The sequence below is a fragment of the Dendropsophus ebraccatus genome, chromosome 2, assembly GCF_027789765.1.
Source record: "Dendropsophus ebraccatus isolate aDenEbr1 chromosome 2, aDenEbr1.pat, whole genome shotgun sequence".
NCBI lineage: Eukaryota > Metazoa > Chordata > Amphibia > Anura > Hylidae > Dendropsophus > Dendropsophus ebraccatus.
Genome location: NC_091455.1, coordinates 16402631 through 16421270, shown reverse-complemented (window position 1 = coordinate 16421270; position 18640 = coordinate 16402631). Strand labels below are relative to the sequence as shown.

The following is an 18640-nucleotide window of genomic DNA, read 5'->3' as shown; positions in this document are numbered from 1 at the left end:
TGGTTTGGGGAACAGCCAGACATGTACGGCGGGAGTCCGCCGGTGGCATACCACGGCTGTTTTGGACCGGTTTGAGTTGGCACTGGAGAGTGCCGGTTTACGATAAAAGAGTTGAGAAAAGTTAAATAAAAGCTGTGGCCGATCTCCACCCAGCAAAGGAAGAAGTTGTCTTGTGTTGTTATTTCCTGGCGGCGGTGGGTATATGCCAAGGGGTTAAGGCATGGAGGTCAATGCAGTCTATACCATGCTGTAGGGTCAGATAGACTTCTGTCGGATCCTATCTTCATGGTGTGAGATAAAATTTTCTCTTTCTATTCTTGTGTCTTGTATCATTGATCCCAAAATGACCGTCTGTTCAGAGAGATGGATGATCGGAGGATTCGGTAGGTGGTACGGGGTATAAATCTGTGCCACAATCACACTATAAAGGGTCCTAACAGAGTGAACAGAAAATCATGTGATTTATGGAGGGGACAGCGCGGAGGAGCGGAGAACAATACGCAGGATTGTTGGGCTATTCAACAAGATGGAGAGCGATCCCGGAGGGTGTCATCTAGGTGGAAGCAGGAGAGATGGCTGCACTCAGGTTAATGTGGATGTAACACGTCTGGCTGGGTGCGTGTTCACACTGTCATCCAGGGCTCCTGTCTATTTATATTAGAAGCAATGTAGCGTGCAGCACAATCCCATTCATTGTCATATTCACCCTTGACAATCATTTCCTTTACAGGAGTACTCCAGAAAAAAAAAACTTTTTCTTTTAAATTAACTGGTTTCAGAAAGTTATATAGATTTGCAAATAAAAATTAATTAATTCATTCATTCTTTCATTAATAATCTCCAGTCTTCCAGTACTTATCAGCTGCTGTGTGTCCTGCAGGAAGTGGTGTATTTTTTCTAGTCTGAAACAGTGCTCTCTGCTGCCACCTCTGTCCATGTCAGGAACTGTCCAGAGCAGGAGAAGTTTTTTTTTATGGAGTATATGGATACGGAGTATCTCTGTAGGTCATCAGTATTAGATCGGTAGGGCTCCGACAGCCTCGGTAGTCCCACCCCCAACTGGAAAGTGATTACTCAGCTCCTTAGGAATGAATAGAGCTGAGGGTCATGTATCGAACTCGTATCTGTATTAATAACAAAAAAGCCGGGGGCCCAATAAAGAGATGGATCGGACCCTTTGCAAGCTTTTACTTGTCCCTCATCCTGTGGATAAGTTATTTTGCCTGGACAACCTCTTTAAAATCTTTTTCATTCAAATCAACTGGTGTCAGAAAGTTATATAGATTTGTAATTTACTTCTATTAAAAAGTCTCAAGTCCTCCTATACTTATTAGCTGCTGTATGCCCTGCAGGAAATATTGTTTTATTTTCAGTCCGACACAGTGCTCTCTGCTCCCACCTCTGTCCATGTCAGGAACTGTACAGAGCAGGAGAGGTTTTCTATGGGGATTTATAAAAAACAGAGACAGAGTTCCTGTCTCGGCCAGAGGTGTCAGCAGAGAGCACTGTGTCAGACTGAAAATAAAACATTTCCTCCAGGACTTACAGCAGCTGATAAGTATGGGAAGACTTGAGATTTTTTAATAGAAGTAAATTACAAATCTATATGACTTTCTGATATCAGTTGATTTGAAAGAAAAAGATTTTTGCTGGACAATCCCTTTAACTTTCTCTTTTTTTTTTTTTTTGTCCATATCAACCAATCACGGCTCAGCTTTCATTTTACCAGAGCAATATGAGAAATGAAAGCTGAGCTGTGATTGGTTGCTATGGGCAACAAAGAGACTCTTATTATAAGACAATAAATCTCCTCTCTTTAATTCTTTGTAAACTTTCATTAATATTTAGGTATATTATTAATATTTGTTATATTAGAATTATTTTGTTTAATATGTAAACCAGACATTGCACTATTTTCCCCAAACTGTGGCTCTTCAGCTTGGGAGGGGAGCACTGCCATAGGAACTCCATACACCACTTTACTTACCTAATAAATCAGAGCCTTCTAGTCCTCACAAACATGGCCGCCGCTCTTCGCATAGACGCAGACAGGTCAGTACGTGCTGTGGGATTATAATCTCTCCCTCTTGGAACGCAGATCAGACCCGGGTCACATACCAACACTGGTTACTATGGCATAACAATATCATCAGCCAATCAGATCCCGTCTCTAGTGCGCGGCTGAGCCGGGGTCAGAGGCAAGATGCTCAGTGATTGGTGGAGAGCTTCAGTCGCCTCTGCTGATTGGCTGTCGCCGGGTTTGGGTGGGCGTGTCCTTCCGCGGCAGGGAAGTGTTGTGGCGTTTATCCCCCTGATATCCTGCGAGTTTCCGGGACTTGTCTCCTGTTTACGGTGTAAGAAGCGGCGGCGGGGCCTGAGACACCGGGGAGGTACGTCCTACACCCGGGCACAGAGGGGCGGGCTGCGGGGACCCTGTGAGGAAGGAGACACGGAGTATTATCAGGGGTGTATATGAATGTATGACAGGAAATCTATATAACAGCCAGGTGTGACGTCATAACCCGACTACATGTATCCTACTAGTCACACTGCCATGTAATAACTCTATATAACAGACAGTAGTGCAGATATATGTATATAGTGTGACAGGTCAGTGTATAATAATTGTATATAACATACATGTATATAGACTGGAGAGAATATACCACTTCCTGCAGGACATACAGCAGCTGATAAGTACTGGAAGACTGGAGATTTTTTAATAGAAGTAACGTACAACTCTCTGGAACTTTCTAGCACAAGTTGAATTTTTATTTTTTAACTATCACTTTGAAATATTCAGTCTTCCAGTACTTATCAGCTGCTGTATGTTCTGCAGGAAGTGGTGTATTCTTTCCAGTCTGACACAGTGCTCTCTGCTGCCACCCCTGTCCATGTCAGGAACTGTCCAGAGCAGCAGCAAATCCCCATAGAAAACCTCTCCTGCTCTGGACAGTTCCTGACATGGACAGAGGTGGCAGCAGAGAGCACTGTGTCAGACTGGAAAGAATACACCACTTCCTGCAAGACGTACAGCAGCTGAGAAGTACTGGAAGACTTTTTAGAAGTAAATTACAAATCTCTGGCACATTTTTGCACCAGTTGATTTGAAAGAAAAATAGCTTTGCTGGAGTGCCCCTTTAATATGTTATGTGGCCGCCATGTATTACCACACTCATCCTGTAGTGGCCGCTGTAGAGGAAAGGTCTGCATAGGTGACATGTCTGATCATTGGGGGAGTCCCTGTGTGAATGGTGCAGCACACACTCTACCTCACTATAGGAAATCTATGCTGCTGCTCGGCAGAGAGTCGGGTGCCTGCTTTAAACAAAAGGGAGGATTTATCAAAGGGTCAAAAATATAGACTGGTGTAACCTGCCCTTAGCAGCCAATCACAGCTCAGCTTACAGCTCTGATAGCTAAACTCTGATTGGTTGCCCTGGGCAGTTTACACCAGTCTATATTTTATACTTTAGGCTGAAATGTAAATAAATTACAATAAAAAAAATGCAATAGGTTTCTATAAGACACATTAGAGCTTCGGTGGGATGCTACAATTGCCGGTATACTGCCAGAGCTCTAATGTGGCTTAAAGTGATTTGAGCAGCACAATTCTCGCCCAGCACCAGTCAGGGCCCATAGACCGGAGCGCCACTGATCAGACACCGGGCACCAACTACTCTACTCTACACCCTCAATGTGCCCGGGTCACTCTGAAGAATGGCACAGTACTACTTCTCCCAGCTGTTATACTAGTGTTTCTGGTATTGATCAGAGCACAGTACTACTTCTGACCTCTGGTATTGATCAGAGCACAGTACTACTTCTCACCTCTGGTATTGATCAGAGCACAGTACTACTTCTCCCCCCTGGTATTGATCAGAGCACAGTACTACTTCTCCCCTCTGGTATTGATCAGAGCACAGTAATACTTCTCACCTTTGGTATTGATCAGAACACAGTACTACTTCTCCCCTCGGGTATTGATCAGAACACAGTACTACTTCTCCCCTCTGGTATTGATCAGAGCACAGTACTACTGCTCCCCTCTGGTATTGATCAGAGCACAGTACTACTGCTCCCCTCTGGTATTGATCAGAGCACAGTACTACTTCTCACCTCTGGTATTGATCAGAGCACAGTACTACCTCTCCCCCCTTCCTGGTATTGATCAGAGCACAGTACTACTTCTCCCCTCTGGTATTGATCAGAGCACAGTACTACTTCTCCCCTCTGGTATTGATCAGAGCACAGTACTACTTCTCCCCTCTGGTATTGATCAGAGCACAGTACTACTTCTCCCCTCTGGTATTGATCAGAGCACAGTACTACTTCTCCCCTCTGGTATTGATCAGAGCACAGTACTACTTCTCCCCTCTGGTATTGATCAGAGCACAGTACTACTTCTCCCCCCCTTTCTGGTATTGTTTAGAGCACAGTACTACTTCACCTGTAGATTTGTTGGGGTGCTGCTATTTGCTCTTCTGTGATTGGACAAGTTGGGGTGACTTTTTAATTGTATTCATTTCTTTTTCCAGGGTTGAAGCTTGGTGATCTGGAACAAGCCTTGCGATCCATACCATGCCTGCAGGTACCATTCCACTAAACCTCTCCCCACTACCCACCGGTCAGGATTTCCACATGTGTGACTAATAAAGGGCTCCCCTGGGACCTCCATTGATAAATTATACATGTTATTTTGGCAGCTGCATCTTCATTTGCTGACCCGTCCCTGTGTCCTGGTCCACCTATTTACTTGCTGTGTAACACGTCTGCTTTATGGCACTTGGGAGCAAAAATGAAGTTGCTCTTCAAAGGGTTAAATGTGTGTGCTCCTCTGGCCTCTGAGGCTGCACATTTTACATGGTGTGTTAGAATGATACTTACATGGTACAGGGCTCCAGATGGCGACCAAAATGGTCGCCAATGCGACTGACATTTTGCAAATGGCGCCCAGATTTATTAATCTGGGCGCCATTTGCGACTGGCCCCGGCGGCGGCGCGCTGTCTCTTTAAGATGCGCGGCTGATGCGCGGCTGCCGGGGGTGTCCCGTCCTATCCCCGGCAGCGCGGCGCATCAGTGAGCTGCCTGGGGCCCTGACTTCCGGCACAGGAAGCGCACGTCAGAGACGCTTCCTGTGTCAGAAGTCACAGCCCCGGCGTACAGGGAGCTCACTGATGCGCCGCGCTGCCGGGGATAGGACAGGACACCCCCGGCAGCCGCGCATCAGCCGGGGACAGCGTCCGAAGAAGAAGAGGATCGCCGGGGGAGCGGATTGTCAGGTGAGTTTGTGTGTTTGTTTTTTTTAAATATTGCTTAGCATAGAGGAAAGGGGGGGGGGGGCATCTATAATGGGGGAGAAGAGGGGCCATCTATAATGGGGGGAGAAGAGGGGGCATCTATAATGGGGGGAGAAGAGGGGGCATCTATAATGGGGGGAGAAGAGGGGGCATCTATAATGGGGGGAGAAGAGGGGCCATCTATAATGGGGGGAGAAGAGGGGGCATCTATAATGGGGGGAGAAGAGGGGGCATCTATAATGGGGGGAGAAGAGGGGGCATCTATAATGGGGGGAGAAGAGGGGGCATCTATAAGGGGAGGGGGTATCTATAAGGGGGGGAGAGGGGGCATCTATAATGGGGGGAGAAGAGGGGGCATCTATAATGGGGGGAGAAGAGGGGGCATCTATAATGGGGGGGAGAGGGGGCATCTATAAGGGGAGGGGGTATCTATAAGGGGGGGAGAGGGGGCATCTATAATGGGGGGGAGGAGGGGGCATCTATAATGGGGGGGAGGAGGGGGCATCTATAATGGGGGGGGAGAGGGGGCATCTATAATGGGGGGGAGGAGGGGGCATCTATAATGGGGGGGAGGAGGGGGCATCTATAATGGGGGGGAGGAGGGGGCATCTATAATGGGGGGGGGGGGGAGGGGGCATCTATAATGGGGGGGAGGAGGGGGCATCTATAATGGGGGGGAGGAGGGGGCATCTATAATGGGGGTAGAGGGGGTCATCCATAAGGGGAGGGGGTATCTATAAGGGGGGGAGAAGAGGGGGCATCTATAATGGGGGGGGAGAGGGGGCATCTATAATGGGGGTAGAGGGGGTCATCTATAAGGGGAGGGGGCCATCTATAGGTGTAGGGCAAACTGGCTGCAGACACTGGGAGATAGATATATGCACAATTATTATTATCAGGGCCCCTCAGGTGTCTGTATTGTAGGGGGTCACTTGCATTAGTCACTAGGTGAGAGATATATCTATCTATCTATATATATAAGTCTAGCTCAGTATGTATAGACTGTTGCAAGCTTTTAAAGGGAACCTGTCTCCCCCGGTGACGGGGTGACAGGCTCCCAATCCCCATTAGAACCCCCTATACTCACCTCATCGCGCCGGGTCCCGCTTCTGAAGATGGTCGGGTCACGGAGATCTCAGCCGCTGCAGCCCGGCGCGCACACTGAGAGATGAGTCCAACGCTCATAGAGAATGACAGAGCGCTGGACTCTCCCGTCATTCTCTATGAGTGTTGGACTCATCTCTCAGCGCACGCCGGGCTGCAGCGGCTGAGATCTCCGTGACCCGACCATCTTCAGAAGCGGGGTGAAGATGAGGTGAGTATAGGGGGCTCTAATGGGGGGTTGGGAGCCTGTCACCCCGGTACGGGGGTCGACAGGTTCCCTTTAAGTTCAAGTTCAGAAGAGTAAGCCTCATTAAAAGGCTAGCCAAGTGAAGCTGAAGTACTGAGTCAGACTGGATATGGTTGTCAGACTGGATATGGTTGTCAAGTTGCAAGTTTCCATGTTGAACATTTTCAAACTAAGAAAAGAAAGGATCTAAAGGAGGAGGAGGAGGAGGATGCTGCTGTGGCCTCTGCACACAGTAAGTCCCAAGTAACATAACATTAATTTTACATGGTTTAAAATGTTGGCGACCAAATATTCTATTTGGCGCCTAAATTTTTCAGGTTAGGAGCCAATGGCTCCTAGGTAAATTTTTTAGTCTGGAGCCCTGTGGTAAGATCAGAAGTGAAGCGCTGACTTGTTTCTATGGTTTTTGCTTTTTTTTTTAGCGTACTGTCTGATTGTTATAAGCGAAAACTAAAGTCCGATACACGCAATCATTAATTCTAGTGTTACAGGGTGATTATGCAGTCATGTAGTCAGTATTATAGTCCGGTCTGCTGATAAGTTTAACTTTTGTTTTGCCTGACTTTAAGAAGCCAGACACTCCCCAGGATAGGATGGTTCCTAATGAGAGTTAGCAGCTGCAGTTCTGCTTACAACTTAACATCACAGACAGCTGATGTACGTATCAGTAACATAAGTTGGGAAAGCGCCCCCTTTATTGTTTGTATTAACTTTTAGGGTATATTCACACGGGCGGGCTCGCAGCGAGATTCTCGCTGCGAGCCCGGCAGGTCCTGTCAGTTCCCATAAACTACATACTTGCTGCGGTCTAAACGACCGCAGCGAGTATGTAATTATACCGCGCTTAACCCCTTCTACTCCCGCCGGCTCCCCCGCTGTAAACAGCATACATTACCTGTCCTTGCTGCACGGGTCCGGCGTCCTGCTCTCCCGCCCGGCCAATCAGTGGCTGCGGCTGGGCAACACACTAATTGGCCGGACGGGAGAGCAGGACGCCGGACCCGTGCAGCAAGGACAGGTAATGTATGCTGCTTACAGCCGGCGGGAGTAGAAGGGGTTAAGCGCGGTATAATTACATACTCGCTGCGGTCGTTTAGACCGCAGCAAGTATGTAGTTTATGGGAACTGCCAGGACCTGCCGGGCTCGCAGCGAGAATCTCGCTGCGAGCCCGCCTGTGTGAATATACCCTTATAGACAAAATATGGGGCGGTATTACTCATGCGCAGTGTATTAAAGTATTGCAAACTTAACATATGCGTCAGAGTTCCTGGAAAATATCATTGTGAGCGAGAGTTCCCATTCCTTTCTTCCTTCCAGACCATCTTTCTTTCACGTTCTGATCATCTTCTGATTCAGAGACCTATATATTTAAGTGTAGTCCCACAGGTATGGTGTAAGCAGGTAAAATCACGTCACCTAGCCTTATCCCTGCCTCCCCTTACCTCCCCTGGCCCCCTTAGGGCACTGATGGATGAGCTGTAAGGTGTATGTGCTTACACAGCAGCCTGTCAATCATTGCCCTGAGGGATCGGGAGAGACACTATCCTCGTCAGTACACGGGACAACTATAAGTTTTTTGGCGTCTTTTTGCTTGTCTTAGCTGAACAGCCCTAAATCTTTTTTGTAGCTTTGGCTTCTAGGAGTGTGGACCTGCAGCTGTAACATCCTGCTCTTACATAGGACTCATACAGCTGACAGATCCCTTAAAGGGATACTCTGGCGAAAATCTTTTTCTTTAAAATAAACTGTTTTCAGAAGGTTATATAGATTTGTAATTTACTTCTGTTTAAAAATTTCCAGTCTTCCCAAACTTATCAGCTGCTGTATGTCCTGCAGGAAGTGGTGTATTCTTTCCAGTCTCACACAGTGCTCTCTGCTGCCACCTCTGTCCATGTCAGGAACTGTCCAGAGCAGCAGCAAATCCCCATAGAAAACCTCAAATTTTGTTCAAACCTAATAAAATATATTGAAACAGAAAACCTTTCCTGCTCTGGACAGTTCTTCACATGGACAGAGGTGGCAGCAGAGAGCACTGTGTCAGACTGGAGAGAATACACCACTTCCTGCAGGACTTACAGCAGCTGATAAGTACTGGAAGACTTGAGATTTCTGAATAGAAGTAAATTACAAATCTATATAACTTTGTGAAACCAGTTAATTTGAAAGAAAAAGATATTCACCAGAATACCCCTTTTAATTCCAGTGCGGCCTCCATGCATGGGCCTTGTTTCTCCAGCCCATCTTACAGATGATCAATCAGATTGAGATCAGGAGTTACCATCTTGATCCCTCTGTCCTGAACAATGTCTGCAGCAGAGATGCACGATGCACCGAAATATCGATACTACTATCGATATTTCGGGCTAAAAAAACGGTTCGGTACCAGGATTTCCTGGTATCGATACTTTATGTTAAAGCTGTACTATTAGGCAACTTAACATAAAGTATAACGCAAAGAACACGGCCGGCGGCTAGCTGAGCGCCGGCCGTGTTCTCTATGTGCCTCTCACTGCCCCTGCAGTCTCCTCCTCTGTTCTCTCTCCTTCCGCTCCCGGCGGCGCCAATTTTAAATAGTCGGCACTTTGCGATCGCTAGTGCCGGCTATGTAACTGTGTAGATGCCGCTGTCACACTGACAGCGGCACCTGACCCCTCCTAAGCCCGCTCCATATGCAGCAGGGGTCGGCTACTGTGTGTAGCAGACCCCCGCTGAAATGATTTATGCAGAGGAGCCGGAGCTGCACGGAGGTCTCCGCGGCTGGAGAGGGAGAGGAGGACGGAGAGGGAGAGAGGAGGAAGGAGGAGAAGGCTGGAGAGGGAGAGGAGGACGGAGAGGGAGGAAGGAGGAGAAGGCTGGAGAGGGAGAGCGGGAGGTCCGAGAGAAAGGACACATGTGAGGATCCAGCCGGCTGGCAGGTGGGGGAGGTGCAGGGGCTGTGAGGTGCCGACATCAGCATAAGTATGTGTATAGCAGAGCCGAGTGAGCAGTGTATAGCGGAGCCGAGTGAGCAGTGTATAGCGGAGCCGAGTGAGCAGTGTATAGCGGAGTTGTCTGAGTGATCGCTGTACTCTGTACACAGTTATGTAAAAAACGCAATCCTTTACTTTTAACGTAATAAAAAAATAAAAAAAAAGCTCTATAAATTGGTATCTCTGTAATAGTGCAGGCCTGAAGAGTATAGAAAACATTTCAGGTTTATTATATTCGCTGTCTAGGGAGTATTATATTTCTATTGTTGTGTTAAATATTTTAGTAAGTATCGAACTGGTATTGAGTATCGAAATAAAAATGTTAGTATCGGTATCGAACTGAAAATTCTGGTATCGTGACATAACTAGTCTGCAGTGTGGCCCCCAGGGTATTATCTATTACATATATTAGGGGGTCCCTCTGCCATGGAGGGACGGACTTGGTGTGTACAATGGTTAGGTAGGTGGTCGGTGTCCCAGTAACATCCACATGATGCCAGGACACAAGGTCTCCAGCAGAACATTGCCCATCATACTGCTGCCGCCATCTTATCATCTTCCCACAGTGCATCCTGGTGCCACCTCCTCCCCAGGTAAGTGCCACACACACCCGGCCATTCACATGATGGAGAACGGGATCCATCAGACCAGATGCCTCCTTCCATTGCTCCTATTGAAGACATTGTAGCCTAATGAACTTTTTTTTTTTTTATATCCTTCTCCTATTTCTGTGCTTAGACTTTGCACTGCCGGCTGCACGCAGCCGTCTGGACATCTGAACTCAGTAGATATCACTTTGATCACAACCTTATTCCGGACTCTACTAACAATCAGGACCCGGGCGACTCTGGGAAGCATCATGTCTCGATGCCCTTTGAACAGTTCTGTACTGAAAGATCAAAGTGCGAGCGTGGCGCAGCGATCAGGGACCAGGGCAGTCTGCTGTAGTGCAGGAGCAACCAGTGCACCTCCTTTATACAGGGCTAGCCCTAAGGTGTTCACCAAGCATCAAGGAGATTTTTACTCCTGCTGACCTTCTATTTTACGCCATAGCCCCTCATCAATATCCAGAGTCCATCCCAGGGATCCCCGCAGTCTTTGTGGGGCGGCTGACCGTCCTCTATTATTTTTTATTTTTTTTTTCAAAGCAAAAGAGAAACAATAGAGAAAGCAATCTGGCTCCGGTGAGAGCGGCGTATTCTCTGATATTCCTGGCACCATATGGTGAGTTAGATTTATTTTTTCCCCTTCCTTTAAGAGGATTAAATACCCTGTGTCCTTGTTTAGAGGCTGCAAATTGTGATACTAACTCCTTTGTCAGTGTCCGTCCATCACAAGAATAGCAGCCGTGTATATAGCGTATAGCTGCTTTTTTTGCACTGGACTGGAACCTGGCGTCGGGGAAGCAGCGTGAGCAGGCGTGTATGTAATATATATCATAGCTGTAACAGCGTCTCCTGCTGCCCAACGTGTATGTAATATATATCACAGCTGTACCAGCGTCTGATACTGCCCGACGTGTATGTAATATATATCACAGCTGTACCAGCGTCTCATGCTGCCCGACGTGTATGTAATATATATCACAGCTGTACCAGCGTCTGATACTGCCCGACGTGTATGTAATATATATCACAGATGTAACAGCGTCTTATGCTGCCCGGTGTGCATGTAATATATATCACAGCTGTACCAGCGTCTCATGCTGCCCGACGTGTATGTAATATATATCACAGCTGTACCAGCGTCTGATACTGCCCGACGTGTATGTAATATATATCACAGATGTAACAGCGTCTTATGCTGCCCGGCGTGTATGTAATATATATCACAGCTGTACCAGCGTCTCATGCTGCCCGACGTGTATGTAATATATATCACAACTGTAACAGTGTCTAATGCTGCCCGGTGTGCATGTAATATATATCACTGCTGTACCAGCATCTCATGCTGCCCGGTGTGTATGTAATATATATCACAGCTGTACCAGCGTCTCATGCTGCCCGGCGTGTATGTAATATATATCGCAGTTGTAACAGCGTCTGATACTGCCCGGCGTGTCCTACTGCTGATAGATCACCATTACACAAGGAGCATCTTCATCCTCAGACATCTATAAAGGGAATGTAGTATGTGCGCTTCCATCCACCATTGTATGCAGATATGATAGGGGCCTGGTGAAGTGTATGCAGATATGATGGGGGTCCGGTGAGGTGTATGCAGATATGATGGGGGTCCGGTGACGTGTTTGTAATATTCATGAGCCAGGGGATCCCTGAGTTATTTCATGTTCAGGACTATGGTGGTTACACTGGCCGCCAAACACAAAATACAAATGGTCTGAATGGCTCCCAAAGTTAGGTTGTTCCTGTGTGTGTACCTCACAGGGCTCTGCGGGGGCTGTGGTGTGTACCTCACAGGGTTCTGCGGGGGCCGGGGTGTGTACCTGACACTGTTCTGTAGCTCAGGGGTGTGTACCTCACAGGGTTCTGCAGCCAGGATGCAGACCTCACAGGGTTCTGTGGCGGCCGGGGTGTGTACCTCACAGGGTTCTGTGGCGGCTGGGGTGTGTACCTCACAGGGTTCTGCGGCGGGCGAGGTGCGGTACGCACAGGTTTCTACGGCAACCGGGGTGTGTACATCAGATTTTAGTGATGCTGGATGATAGATATGCCAGTGTAATGTGAACCAAATCCATTCTGTCAGACAGGCAAGGCGGGAGCTCAGCCGTCCTGCTCATTCTTATACCGGAACGTAGTGCCAGTGTGCCAGCGCTGCTGACATTTCCCGCTGCACAATCTTTACGCCCCAGTGTTCTGCTTATTACCTCGTGCGTCGCCGCTCCCGTCCGCCTCAGCACAGCTCCAGCCTTTAAATATCACGGCGTAAAGCCTGGCTTTGATAGGATTAGTACTTAAAGGGGCTAAATGAACTGCTGATCCAGAGCCGAGCTTTGTGGCGTGCCTGCGCTCATTTACTTCTAAATGTCACTTTTACTCCGGCTCCATCAATACCTGGTGCAGCTGTAAAGCTGATATGTTATCCCACTGCGTATCCGACTGCACATGTTTATTGCCGTCTTTGTGTAGCAGGGCAGTTTTCTGCGTCTTAGAGTTTAGTATGTCCTTAAGGAGACCGGGTGCATGGAGGCCCATGGGCACATCGCAGTCTACGCTGAGGACTGATCCTCACATACACCTCTCATGTGCCTTGAAAAAGGTGTGAACAGAGCCTAAAGGTGGCCATACACACTAAACTCTAGTTCTTTCTGCTCACATTCTCTCCTATGCGCGCTCAGAGATGAGCGAACCTGGAGCATGGTCGAGTCCACCCAAACTTTCAGCATTTGATTAGCAGTGGCTGCTGAAGTTGGGTAAATCCCTAAGACTATGTGGAAAACATGGATATAGTCATTGGCTGTATCCATGTTTTCCAGACAACCTTAGAGCTTTATCCAACTTCAGCAGCCCCAGCTAATCAAATGCTAATCGAATGGACTCGAACCCGAACCCGGTTCGCTCATCTCTAGTAGACTTATATGGGGGCAAGGGGATTGGTCGAAAGAGAGCTGGAGTTTGCTGAGCAAGTGTATATATAGTTAACTTAAAGTGTACCTGTCATTTAACTTTTTTTTTTTTTTTTTAAAAATCAATAATACAAGCGATTTAAGTACAAGAATCTCTGTGAAAAAAGCCTCTTTCTGTACTCAAAAAGCACTTTCCCTACCTCCCTGCTTTTCCTATTATAACCTATGGGGGGGGGGCAAGGGGGATGAGTGAGCTGAGAGAGAAGACAAGGGGCTGTACAGTTTGGAGACTGGGCCCATAAAACGCTGGATTCACAGGTCAGAAAGGTCACTGTTTATCTGGAAACTTGGTGAGAGAAGATTGCAGGGTGAGGTTTTGTACAGCCCTGCTTTACTCCTCTCCATGCTCAATCATTCCCTTCGACCCCTCTTCTCTCTATAGGGCATGGATACAGAAATCCTGCTTCTTCTGAAGTGTGGGAGGTAGGAAAACAGCTTTTTAAGTACAGAAGGAAACTTTTGCTTAATAAAACCTATTAGAGTGTTTCTTAAAATCACTTTTACTATTAATACTTATGGATTTCTGGAAAAATTACATTTAGATGACGCTTAAATGACACTAAAGAAGTACTCAGATGATAAGTTTTCAGATGAACTGGTGTCAGAAAGTTATATAGATTTGTAGACCAACAAAACACAGCGATCACTGAGCTCAGGGAGATCAGTGAAAAAAATCCAATGAAGTACTCATTTAGGAGTCTCCATTAAAACATTGCCCCCTTAAAATTTATTTTTTGCTGATCTCCCTGAGCTCCGTGACTGCTGTGTTTTGTTGGTCTACTTTTCATTGCCCCCATTAGCCAGAATTTTTCTCCACACTGACGAGGGGCAAATACCCCAAAACAGCTGTCTGTTTCGGAACAGAGTTAGACTTTGACGCAAATGGGGCCACCCTTGTATTTCCCTATTTATGTTCCAATACTCACAACAGAGTGGGACTTAAGGGGCTACGTACCAGGGTGGTCTGGTGATCTCCCCACTGGGAGGCAACAGGTTTTCCTTCCCTGGAGGGATATCTGGCTGTTCCTGTTTTTTAATACTCTCATCTGAGGCTCCATGGACCCCTGTTTGCATATATAGATTTGTAATTGACTTCTGTTTAAAAATCTCAAGTCTTCCAGTACTTATGAGCTGCTGTATGTCCTGCAGGAAGTGCTGTATTCTTTCCAGTCTGACACAGTGCTCTCTGCTGCCACCTCTGTCCATGTCAGGAACTGTCCAGAGCAGCAGCAAATCCCCATAGGAAACCTCTCCCGCTCTGGACAGTTCCTGACATGGACAGAGGTGGCAGTCTATGTAACTATGCACAAATTCGAAATATCCTATTATAGAGATACAATTACTGATCCACTGTCTAATAAATATAACTATATCCTACATAAAAAAGACGTTGTGTGCCAAGATCATATCAATGATAGTCTATGACATCATAAATTTAGTAAAGCAATTCTATTATTTAAAAGTCTCACAGTAAAGAATGCTGAAAATCACACTTTGAAGAACAGCACCCCAGGCATGTTCTGTGCCCCCCTGACGAAGGAGACAAAACACACGTGTGGCGAGCAGTGCACTATTGTGGGTACGTGTCACATCCCATCTACGTTTACTAATGTACTGACCACTTTACCTGCGAGAGTTTCATATGTACACTGTTACAGCAGGTTAGCTCAGTTACTTTCTATTCATTGTATCACAGTGTTGGTAGCTTGTTTACTGCTTTACCATAGGGGTTAGTGTGCAATACATTGTATATTTCATTACTTTGTGCTGTGTAGCCTGGGGTGGTTTTCAGCATTCTATACTGTTTGAGGTTTTTACATGATAAAATTGGGTTTACTATATTTAGGATGCCATAGCATAGACTATCATTGATATGATTGCAGTGCTGCAGCTGTTCATCATTGTCGAACATATTTGCCATGGGGTTAAATATGAATTATAAAACCATCCTAAAAATAATCTTTTAAATGGGTCAGTTGTTGGCCGCCAGAAACATTTATTGCCGATAATTAGTCCGTGTAATAAGGGTCATCGATCAGCCGATGAATGAAAATATATATATTTTTTTGTTTTATCGCATCTTTTGTGCAGTTATTAAAGTCATTGCTAGTCAGCTGCACATCTTTCTGTATAAATGTGCGGCCAACTCCAATTAACCCCTTAAGTTCTAAGCCAATTTTCATTTTTCCACTTTAGTTTTTTCTTCCTCGTGTTGAAAAGGCCATAGCGCTTGTATTTTTTCACCTACAGACCCACATGGGCCCTTATTTTTTGCGTCACGAATTTTAATTTGCAATGACTGACTTACTTGTTGCATAAAATATGCAGCGAAACCGAAAAAAATATATATGTGTGGTGAAAATGAAAATTATGAAAACACAATTTTATTTAAAAAAAAATGGTAAATCTAAAACTAAATGTTCCTTATTTTGCTCTATTCCAATCCATATAACGCTTTTATCCTTTGGTCTATGGGGCTGTGTCAGGTGTCATTTTATGCGCTATGATGTGTTCTTTCTATCGGTACCATGTTTTTGTATATGCAACTTTTTGATCACTTTTTATTACAGTTTTTCTAGGTTTGATGCGACCAAAAATGCACAATTTTGCACTTTGGTGGGTTTTTGCGCTAACGCCGTTTACCGTGCGAGATCAGGAATGGGATAATTTACTAGTTGGGGCGATTACGCACGCGGCGATACCAAATATGTTTGTTTGTTTTATTTATTAAATGGGAAAAGGGGGTGATTTGGGCTTTTATTAGGGGAGGGGATTTTTTATTATTAAAAAAACACTTTATTTTTTTTTGAACTTTCACATAAATTAGAAGCCCCCAGGGATTTCTATATACACAGCACTGATCTCCCATTGGGATCAATACTGTGTATATAATAGAGCACCAATCCATTAGACCGGTGCTCTATTGTACTGGTCTGCTGCAGACCAGATACATAGAATACCGAGCCAGGATTAGTGTCATTCCCACGCTGTGTCCCTGCCAGGTAAGGAGAAGGGATCCCCTCTCGGCGATCGCATCGCGGAGGGGGGATCCCCCCACTAGACCACCACAAATAGTCACTGCAGGGCATTTAAATGCAGCTGTTATGTCTAACAGCTGCATTTAAATGCTCTTATTGGCAGGCACGGCAATCGCCCGTGCCTCCTAATAGCTGCGGTCCCGGGCTGCAGAAGGCAGCTGGGATTGCCGCGGTTCAGAGGGGGGCGCGGGGCAGCCCCTCTCTGAACTCCCTTAACGGCGCCATGATGTATGAGATACATCATTGGTCATTAAGGGGTTAAATAATGAACTACCTGAACTACCTAACCTGAACTTGTACTCTCTGCATTTGATTACCAGTGGCTGAAGAGGTTGGATGCAGCCCTAGGGAGTCCTAGAAAACATGGATATAGTCACAGGCTGTATCTATGTTTTCCGGGCCTCTCTAGGGCTGGATCCAACTAATCAAATGCAGAGAGATCAGGAAGAACGTGCTTGAGGTTCTCTCATCCCTATTACTTAAAGGGGTTATCCAGCGCTACAAAAACATAGCCACTTTTTGTTCAGAGACAACACGACTCTTGTCTCCAGTTCAGGTGCGGTTTGCAATTAAGCTCCATTCACTTCAATGGAACTGAGCAGCAAAACCCCTCCCAAGCTGGAGACAAGAGTGGGCCTGTCTGGAAGAAAGTGGCCATATTTTTTTTAGCGCTGGATAACCCCTTTTAAAGCTTACTCATACTACATAGAGCGCCTATGTATTTTACATAGGCGCGTTTCTATGTAATATATATTTTTTGCACATATACAAATCAACCTGGAAGCGCCAACATCTCCTGCATGACAATGCATCCACTTCCCACGCTCACGCATCAGCTTGTAATCCAGTTACCGTAGAACCTGCGCTTTTAATTATCCGCGGCTTTTACCTTCCGTTGGTCCACATCTTTTGGTTTTTAATACATTTCTCTTTTTATTCGGCGGACGTTAATTGCCGTCCACCCTGTTACATCCTGCCCGCTTAAGCCGGTTAACCGGTCTGTCCTACTTCCTAATTTGCGGAAGATTACAAACCTTTTTTTTTTTCTTTTTTTTGCCGATGAAAGTGTCGCCTAACTAATTTTCAGATGGGTGAAGTGGCGGTGTTCTCAAGTAATGTGATAATGAGAAAAGCTGCCGAGATACGCTGAGAAAATCTCATTCTAGTACATAGCAGCTATTGTGCAAAAACCAGTCTATTCTGAGCTATTCCAAGATGTCTCCAAGGGGTGCGGTAACCTGCCCCGTGCTCCTCACATACTGCATGGTTTCCTATGACATGTGCTGTGCCTGGTGCAGGACCAGGAGAAGTGTCACATGATCCCAAAGAGAGAATACCCGTTATATTTTGTCCCCTTCAGGCCCTGCACTAAGCATAACACACTATCATTATTATCTGGAGCATTTCTTTAAAGGGTTTACCCAGGCTTAGAAAAACATGGCTGCCTTCTTCCAGAACCAGCACCTCTCCTGTCCTCCGTTTTGGGTTTTGAAGTTGAATTGTAATACCACACACAACCTGGGGACAGGAGAGGTGCTGTTACCGGAATTAAGCGGCCATATATATATTTATTTTTTCAGTCTGGATAATCCCCTCTCAAAGAGAATCTTGCCGTTCTATATCATGCACAGAGCTGCCGATAGGGAGATAAAACACAGGTATTGCCACTTAAAGGGAACCTGTGACCATGAAAATATTATCTAAGCTATTGGCATCATGTTATAGAGCAGAAGGAGCTGAGCGGATTGATGTATATCTTAATGGGAAAATATTCAGTATAACTTATAATTTTATTGATAGAAATCTCTGTTTCCATGCTAAAGAGTCCAGTTCATTGAGTGACACCGCCCACTGGACTCTTAACACAGAATGATCAGGGATTTTAATCAACGTGTTACAATTTATACTGACTCTTTCCCCACAAAGATATATATCAATCTGCTCCGTTCCTCTTGGTCTATAAGATGACGGCAGTAGATTAGATAGCATTGTCTTGGTGACAGGTTCCCTTTAACTGATGGCTGTTTGCAGAGTTATAAAATCATGTTTTTCTTCCTAGCTCAAGTGTCATAGAGGCTGCGCTAAGCTGCAGCATGCATGCCCCCTCCCTCCCTGCTCTGCATAATTGATGTACAAAACTCATTGCTATAAAAGCCAAGCAAGGGGGTGGGGAAGGGAGCAGGCATGCATAATGCACCTCAGCCCAGTCTCTACAATTCTTGAGACTAGAAAGAAAAAAGGATTTTGTAACTTTGCTTACAGGGAGATAAATTTAAATGATCTGTTCATGTATTGAGGCCTGAGCAGGATATAGAGCTGAAATTCCTTTCCAAATGCAAATGGTTGTCACTCCTCCCCCTTCCTTATACACATTCCTCTGTGTCAAATAAAGCT

The 18640-nt window shown here is 46.0% G+C and overlaps 1 protein-coding gene across 3 annotated transcripts in view; it reads left to right on the top strand.

Annotated features, from left to right (window-relative positions):
• The first annotated feature begins 2268 nt into the window (after nucleotides 1-2268).
• EFR3A (EFR3 homolog A) overlaps nucleotides 2269-18640 on the top strand; it is a 97943-nt gene continuing 81571 nt past the window's right edge. Inside the window, exons 1-2 of one of the 3 annotated variants that reach the window (XM_069957087.1) lie at nucleotides 2269-2390; nucleotides 4539-4591. In XM_069957087.1, the coding sequence (XP_069813188.1) occupies nucleotides 4582-4591 (10 nt within the window). In that variant the 5' untranslated portion in view covers nucleotides 2269-2390; nucleotides 4539-4581. Of the gene's footprint in view, nucleotides 2391-4538; nucleotides 4592-10672; nucleotides 10847-18640 lie in introns of those variants that run through there. The other 2 variants (XM_069957088.1, XM_069957089.1) reach the window with 2 other exon arrangements.